The sequence below is a fragment of the Pyxicephalus adspersus genome, chromosome 4 (genome assembly GCF_032062135.1).
Source record: "Pyxicephalus adspersus chromosome 4, UCB_Pads_2.0, whole genome shotgun sequence".
Lineage (NCBI taxonomy): Eukaryota > Metazoa > Chordata > Amphibia > Anura > Pyxicephalidae > Pyxicephalus > Pyxicephalus adspersus.
The window spans coordinates 59,610,484-59,619,313 of record NC_092861.1 but is presented as its reverse complement, the minus strand read 5'-3'; the positions used below and the strand labels follow the sequence as shown (position 1 = coordinate 59,619,313).

The 8,830-nt window shown below is 36.4% G+C and overlaps 1 protein-coding gene across 1 annotated transcript in view; it reads left to right on the top strand.

Annotated features, from left to right (window-relative positions):
* Positions 1-4,914, top strand: part of ABCC5 (ATP binding cassette subfamily C member 5) — a gene marked incomplete in the record, with an annotated part of 42,908 nt that extends 37,994 nt beyond the window's left edge. The window contains 6 exon segments of the mRNA XM_072408356.1: positions 691-880; positions 1,424-1,583; positions 2,097-2,175; positions 2,619-2,732; positions 4,038-4,202; positions 4,367-4,914. Coding sequence (XP_072264457.1) covers positions 691-880; positions 1,424-1,583; positions 2,097-2,175; positions 2,619-2,732; positions 4,038-4,202; positions 4,367-4,468 — 810 coding nt within the window.
* Between the last annotated feature and the right edge of the window lie 3,916 nt (positions 4,915-8,830).

The following is an 8,830-nucleotide window of genomic DNA, read 5'->3' as shown; positions in this document are numbered from 1 at the left end:
GCGCATGTGCAAGATCAGCACTTTTAATTTGCATTTCAGGAAAGTGAACGAGATCAGCACATTTTTTGAGCAGCACACAGCCTCCTGGGATTTGCGACCTATGTTTGCTATGATGCTGTGGGTTTCCCCTTCAGTGTGAGGATGGAAGGGGAGGGGTTCTCCCTTCAAATTTTTAAAAATAAAGTAAAAAAAAATGTTTATAGAAGGCTGACAAAAATTGGTGATAGGTCTGTTTTATACCTGTTCCATCCTTCTAATAGGTGTTCATATAAACAGAGAGCAAATAAGTAGGTTTTAGACTAGATACGGCACAGAATGACTTCACTTGCCTATATCTAGATTTCGTGATGGTTGTTGTTGGGGCAGTTTTAACCAAAGGTTGTTCCTGCATTTTTTTCGTCCGCTTGAAATACCTATTCTAGTGACGCGCTCGTTTTATAAAACAATTCCTTCTATCAGTTCACATTTTTATCTTTGACCATAGTTTCTCTTTATTCGAGTAATTTGTTTTTTTATTTTTTTATAAAATTAGTATGGTCAAAAGTACTTACCTTTTGTAAACTTTTCATGTAGTTTTTTGGCGTTACCAATTTGCTCTATAGTTCTGGCTTAAGTTGTTATGCTGGTCCTCTATAGGAATGTTTGTTAAACTCTGCATGACCTAATGTTTTCCTTTCTAACAATCAACAGACATTAGCTCTTGAAGCTCCTGCTCGTATTAAAAACAAGGCTCCACCAGCAGATTGGCCTCAGGAGGGAGAAATCACATTTGAAAATGCAGAAATGAGATATCGAGAGAATTTGCCCTTGGTCTTGAAGAAAGTGTCATTTACTGTCAAACCCAAAGAAAAGATTGGCATTGTTGGAAGAACTGGATCAGGTGGGAGAAAGAACTATAAAGGATTTGCGTGATGAACGCATAAAAAGTGTGCATTGTTGCAAAGCATGACGACGCACCCTGTATGTGTGTGATATGTTGTAATGCCATTCAGTGCGGGTTGCATCCCAGTGCACACTTTACAGTAAAGAGTGATGCACTGCACTGCAGTACAATTAACATACTGTGTATTACCACACTTAGAAAAAAAGATCAAAGTGTGTTGGCAGCCCAGTCATTAAATGGGCTGCCTTACACATGCTGTGATGCTCATTTAGGCATACACTTACTTCACTGTGGATTTATTTTACTTTGAAAGAACTTTTAAAGCAATATTGTAGAATTACTTTCTGAATCTGTGGATTGGCTCACTTTCAGCTTCCAGATTTGTTAGTTTTTAGAACAATTAAAATCAAAAAATGCATTTGTAAATGGCCTTCATTGGTGATTTATTCTGTAAACAGAAATACATACTTAAAAGATATAAAAAAGTTAATTCATACAAATAGTAAAGGCTGCGTTTAATTTTCTTTTCACCTCCTATAGGAAAGAGCTCCCTTGGCATGGCTCTGTTCAGATTAGTAGAGCTGTCCGGTGGATGTATTAAAATAGATGGTGTTAAAATCAGTGACATAGGCCTGGCAGATCTGCGAAGTAAATTGTCTATCATACCCCAGGAGCCGGTGCTATTTATTGGGACTGTCCGGTAAGTTTTGTTTTTGTTTTTTTTGAAGGGGATGGGGTAGGGTAATTTTTATTTTCATGGTACAAATACATGTCTAATGAGCAGCACGGTGGCTCAGAGGTTAACAGGACACTATCTGCATGGAGTTTGCAGGTTGTTCCTGTGTTTGTTTGGTACTCTGGTTTCCTCCCACATTTCAGAAACATGCAGTTAGGTTAATTGGCTTCCCCCCCAAAATTGACCTTAGACTGTATTGAAGACAAATGACTATGGTAGGGACATTCGATCGTGAGCCGCTTTGAGGGTTGGCTAGTGACATGACTATGGACTATGGGTAAAGCGCTGCGTAATAGGTCGGCACTATATAAATACTGTGTAATTATAATAATAATTCATGTGTGATTTTCTGCTTCTTTTACATAAATCAAATGTTAGAGGACCTAAAAAACGTCAGAATGAGAGTGGGTTTTAAAGCAAAGAGTATCTTTTTACAAATGTGTCGTCGCCATAAGTATTTTGTGTTTTAATTTGTAGCTCAAACCTGGATCCATTCCACCAGTACAGCGAGGAACAGATCTGGGATTCTTTAGAAAGGACACACATGAAAGAATGTGTAAGTAAGATTGAAATCATTAGTTGCCAAGCTTTCTTCCCTGTTTACACTCTAAAGCAACAGGCTATTCTTGCACCTCTTATACTTTTTACATGAAAGAACAATACTATTCTCTGAGGCAGGAATGAGTTTGAGTGATAAAAATGTCAGTGCAATGCTTATAATAAACACTAGGAAAGGAAGCCTTACATTGCCTATGAAAATAAAATATCTTGCCTTGGGTGCCTATCTCTAGCTAAAAGCCTACCCACACCACACACTGGAACTAGGATTGTTTCAAACATCCTTAATGGCATGTAACTGTGTGTGCAAATCCTAATCTGACACCAGCAGTTTCATCACAGCTGTTTTGAGGCACTTTTTTGTATTTATTGGATGGCTTTTCATATTTCTTACACACACCTTCAATTTTTGTATTTCTTTACTGTTTTTTTCTGTGTTAGGTGAGTCAGCTACCTATTAAACTTGAAACTGAAGTTTTGGAGAATGGCGAGAACTTTTCAGTAGGAGAACGTCAGTTGCTGTGTATTGCTCGTGTGTTGTTACGGCGATGTAAGGTAAGTGCTATTGTGTTGTGTGTGTATTTTTTTGGTTTTTATAAACTTCTGAAGTTCAAACTAGGCATCGGAATGGGGAAGAAAGGTGACTTTTGTGACTTGGTTTTGGTGCCAGGTGGGCTGGTGTAAGTTTTTCAGAATCTGCTGTGATTTTCAAGTACAGCCATCTCTAAGATTTACAGGAAAAAAAGGGTTGTAGTGAAACAGGAGATTTGAATCATGGTTGTGCAGTTGACAAATCTGTATCAACTGCCTGTTGCTATTATGCCAATGTGGACCAAAATTCCTGAGCACTTTTTCTGGCACCTTGATGAATCTATGCCAACAAAGAATTACAACAGTTCTTATAGCAGAAGGGGCTCCATCCCAGAACTTATAAAATGGACAGCATATGTGTATTTATTGGAGGAGATCGAAGTTGGACATTTTGGCTTCATCACTGAACAATATGTGTGTCCAAAAGTCCAACCTCATTTCAATTCAGTTGAGCCCATCAACAGGAATATTAGAAAAAATGCAGAATCTGCATGTGCAAAAAAAATAAAAAAGTCATATGAAAAATTTCACTTTGAAAATATTTTAACTGTTGTGTATTTGTAAAAATCTATATTCAATCAATATAAATTTCAGATTGCAAAAATCAAAGGGCTTGAGATTTAGGAAAGACTGATTTGCAGTGTGCATTAGAAAACATATTTAAATAGCTTTGAATTGAAATCTAAAACCACTTGCCATTAAAGACATTATTAGAGCCCATGCTGATGGGCTTTGGTTTTGTATTGCTAGCATTAGCTTCTAATCTGCTAGATTTTAGTAGAATTGTAAAGAAATGCAAAATCTTATCTTATGCAAACAAAATCTGGTTAACTCAGACCCTTAATGTAATTTATAAATAGAGATTATTTTTTTTTCCTAAGAAATAAATGAAAAAATCTGGTCTATCTTTTACTGCAAAGAATTTAAAGTGGAACACAAATGTAACATATTAGTTTATGTTCCATGTGCTTTTGTTTGCTTCATGTTTTGCAATCCCATACACCTCTGTAGGAATGCAGTGCCTGATTTAGACTTCACAACACATTTCTCCCTACTTACCTTTAGAAATCAGGGGAGCTGTTTTGTTGTCAACAATAAAAACAAGTTAGGCAGAAATAGTTTAAGATTTCAGTGAAGCAGAATAAAAAAGCTGATTAGGTTTGTGGCAGATATTTTTATGTACTTGTAGCCTTTGACAAAAAAGGAAAAATGTGCAAGTACTGCAGAAATTTACTAAATATGGTGTTGTGAATTGTTTTTTGCTTTCAGATTTTGATTCTTGATGAAGCCACTGCCGCTATGGACCCAGAGACTGACCTTTTGATCCAAGAAACTATAAGAGAGGCATTTTGTGACTGCACAATGCTGACTATTGCTCACCGTCTCAACACTGTTCTTGGGTCCGACCGTATAATGGTGCTAACTCAGGGACAGGTAAGTACAGAACATATGTGATTCTTTAAAAAAAAAAAAAAATAAAAACAGCTATGTAATTACAATATGATAGATAAAGTGTAAAATTTGTTTAGGATAATTGATAGGTGACTGTCTTAGTGAGTAAACATGTTTAACTAATGATCTGAAATTTTTTGTTGCAGGTTATGGAGTTTGACACACCATCTGCCTTGTTATCCAATGAGAACACTCGATTCTTCTCCATGTTTGCTGCAGCAGATAATAAGATTACTGTAAAGGGTTAAAGGGCTAAATTACTAGCGTCTCAGTTGTCCCACTTAGTGGGGCTGTACGCTGCTTCTCATTCCCTGCCTGTGGCAGGCACACTCCTATTATTTTTTTTTTGTGTCTGACAAGAAGAATATTTTGCGTTTTTCCTTTTATGTTCGTTTTTGTTTTTTTTTTTATTTTTTAGCACAAACCAATTTCAGGACTGATTTAGGTTTTTTAACTGTTTGAAAGATATTCATGTTCTATTCTATTTATTCCCATTACTAAAGGTTACAAAAAAAAAGCGTTTTCTTTACGAAATGCACTGAAAAGAATACAAAATGGTTCAGGCAACCATAGTTCTGTCTGTAGCCGGCTTAGAATGGAGCTTTCTACATGCAGCTGTATATAGCCTATATTTACTGTGAAGATGTAAGCTGGTTTATTTTATATTAAAATGAGCACTGGGTTAACTATGAAACGTGTACTTGTTTATTGTGGAGGAATTTGTCTGTTGTGTGGGGGAAAACCAAATACACACTGGATAAATAAATATGATTTATTCAAGTGGAGGACAAATACAGATTCCTGTACAAAAATGTCAGTCAATATCTGAGAACTCACAAAATGGCCATCTGTTTAGTTATCCCTGTAGGGCCACATTGTATAAATTGTAGTTGTGAAACTTATTTATTATATAGGTGCCTCAAGTGTGGCCCTTGAAATCATCAAATAGCCACATCTGATATTCAGTCAATGCAGTGCTGCAAACAGCTGTCAGAACTGAAAACTTGGAACAGAAGATATTTAGAGATCAGGGACTTGTGGACCTGGAGACTTCAGGAGGCAGATAAGCGGCAGACAGATTACTTTGGTACTAGATAACAATACTAATATATAGCTCCTCCACAATGTAATTCTTCTTCATGTTTTGCTACCTACAGCCCAAATAAAATGTACTTGTGCAACATTTCTTTTTTTTCTCGACAAGGTATTTTATGAAGGGTCAAAGGTAAAAACAAAAAATCTAATAAAGAAAATGATGGCTAGAAAAAAAACAGTAGAAAAAAAAATAAGATTTTTACCTACTACAATCTACACTTTTGAGTGAGTGCCAATACAGACCACAGAGTAAGTTTCAGTCCTACAGGTTGAGCACCAGGGGTATAGATATTCACAATCTGAAATTTTCTCCCATTTTACCAGATATATCAATTACAGTATCCGGAACCTCCAGGTATACTATTACTACTATTAGTATGAAATTTCTTCACTGCCTTCGCACTTCACTGTGATGGAATAAATAAAAGTAGCTGAGAAGTATTACTGTGGATACATCTATTTTACAGGGTGATGCTAGAGTCACCCAGAATTTTATGTTTGTGTCATTTATTAAAAAAAAAGGGAAAAGTACAATATAATTCTTTAGTCAAATGTTTGCTTTCCTTATCAAAATTAAAATATAACCTGCAGTAAATTATATATTTTTATCTATAATATATACCGTAAAGAATAACTTGTCAGTGTTTTACAGTCTTTTTTGAGCCATGGCACATTTTTTACATTGAAAAAATCCTGAGGCACGCCACAAATCAAAAATGTTACAAAATGATACTCTGTAGCTTATAACAGTATATATAATGACAATATAGTTTCTCAATTTATTTATACTCGGTGCACACCTGGGCCTCTTTAGAAGACTTGGATCAGGGGTCCCCACACTTTTTTGGCTTGCCAGCTACTTTTAAAATAACCAAGTGAAAATGATCTACTAACAAAAATGCTAAACATATATTTATTTATATATATACCGAGTATACTTTATATTTAAAATATATATTGTTTACTTTTCTTAACAGCATGAACATGTATGGCACAATACAATCCTTTATTATTTTTTTTACTTTAGTTCCGCTTTAAAATGATCCTTTTGCAGATTAATGTTCACTTTAAATAATAAAAACAAATGAACATGTGCAAACTCCTGGCTCAAATTGTTTTATGTATTATCAAATCAACACCCAAAATCATCATTTCTAACACAGATCTTGCTAAAAAGCTGTTAAGCTTTAAAATAATAAGAGTGCAACACATTTTGTGCAAACTGTGTCACATTTTAGTAGGTATATTTTTGCATTCTTCATTCTGGTCTGTTAGTGGAATGTAAATCTGTATTCCATTTACTTATATTCTGGAATGGTGCATGGTTTCTTTAGTACCCAGTAACATGTTACACCCAAATATTAGAAGAGGAGAGGCAGAGAAGCAGCAGCAGCCTCTGTATGCCTTTGTCACACTATGGGTCCTGTGCTACCACAAGCCAGGAACTATACCAAGGGTGCCCACGCTTTCTTGGCTTGCAAACTACCTTTTCAAAATGATCTTCCAACAATAAAAACATATATTTATTTTTATATATATATATATATATATATACACCGAGTATGACAAAGAAGTGACTGGAGCTAATGAGACATTGAATGGTAGGACATTGCAGACATTGCACTACAAGACTATACTGACTAGCTACAGCTCACCAGTCATAGGAGAATGACCTGCTGCACAAGAAACCGCCCAGCACTGCTCACCTCAGACTGCCCTCCCGCCCTCTCTGCTTCCCTACCCACTGTTACATAGAGCCTTCTCACACAAAAAGATATTCCCAACATCCCTATAGACGTAGCAGGCTTCTTGTTAACAGCAGGGATGGGTAAAGAAGGGCAGAACTGAGCCAGGGCTCTGGGATGACTCTCACTCATGTAACCATTACGCTTCTCCCGACTTGGCTAATTTCTGAATACAGCACAGCTGAAGATCTCTAAAGGCACACTAATGTCCGCAGACCAACAGAAAGAGTCAGTTTAGGGAAAAGTGATGTAAAAACAACCTGGACTGCATTATCGTCGGATCAAGGTATAGCCAGAATGTTGCTAGACCTGATTAATGGAAGAGCCGGGTGGACCAGTGTATGGCCAATTCAAGAAAAGAGTTGATGTGCATGGGAAAAGTTTTTTTTTTTTTTTTTTTTTTTTTTTAAACTGGATTTTTTAATTTTATCCTGGATTGCAGCTGGAAAGTATTTGTTCTGTGCAGTATTAAAAGGAAACTTGAATGTGCTTCTTCCAGCTTGCCCCCACAGCCTTAACCCATTTCCCAGGTTGTAAGAAGCCCTCCCACTATACTTTGCTTGAAGTGGAAGTTGTTACCCCCAGGGCACACTGATATCCTGGAAATTACTATTGTGTGGAAGGTGTAATGCAAAGCAATGCATATCTCATTTACTATGTTCAAAACAATTAAGGGAACACTGAACTTACACATCCAATCACAATAATTGAAATATTCATATTGGAAGTATTTACTAATATTCAGTTGTGTTTAGATTTTGTGTTAATAGCAATGTATTTAAAAAGTGAATAAAGCTTAAAATCCTTATAATAGCTTTTGTTTCCAAACATGCAAATGCATTAGGGAAAACTGCACATTCTATTCAAAATCAAAACATAAAGAAAATGTATCAAATTTCTTTAAAGAAAGTGAAAAAAGGCAATGTTGGGCTGTTCAAAAAATAAATAGCAGTGTGGAGTTCAATTAGTAATGTCGTGCATTTTTAAAAAAACAGGTGTCAAACAGATGCAGAATAGTGGAATGTAGTCCAATCATCCTAGTAGTATTCCTTTACTATAGAAAAGTACTTCTCCACCTTCCCCGGGGTTTTGGCTGAGCAAGGTTAATGAGTTAAAGGTAATGAACTTAACGGCAAGTGTTTATGATAGAAGTGAAAATTTACTCAGGTATGGTCTTCCTGGACTTTTTTCCAGGATTCCCTGGATTATAGAAGGCTAATGGATGTCCCTGCCTCTCAAGAAAGCCATGACTGATGAGATTTGGAGGCTTTATTCTGTCATGTATTCTATGTATCAGGGGTTATCAAAGATATATTGTGTATGTTTGCAATTTTAAACTGTACTGAAATGTGTAGGATTTTCACTATACCAAGTAATGCTGTTCTGCCCCACATTTGTTGACAAGGACTTTGCACATATGGCTACCTTTTCTGTTTTTTCGCGCTTTTCTATTGTGTATTTATCTATGTAAGTGTAATGATGAGGCGTCAGGCCCGGAGTCCAGTAATTGAAACAGCAAGCAGACATAGGCGGAAGCAGTCCAGAATCTATGCACAAGCAGGGGTAGCAGATAAGCACAAGCCGAGGTCGGTACCCAATGGTGTAAGTTGGAGACGGAGGGCGAGGAAGAGTAGTTGTTTAAACACCAGGCAAGGGTCGGTACACAGGTAGAAGTTTGGAGAGCGCAATGGAACAGTAGCAGGAAGAGCAAGATATTGTAGAGGAGGAGGCTTCAATGTTTCAGTCATTTATTAAATGTGTGTGTTTAGT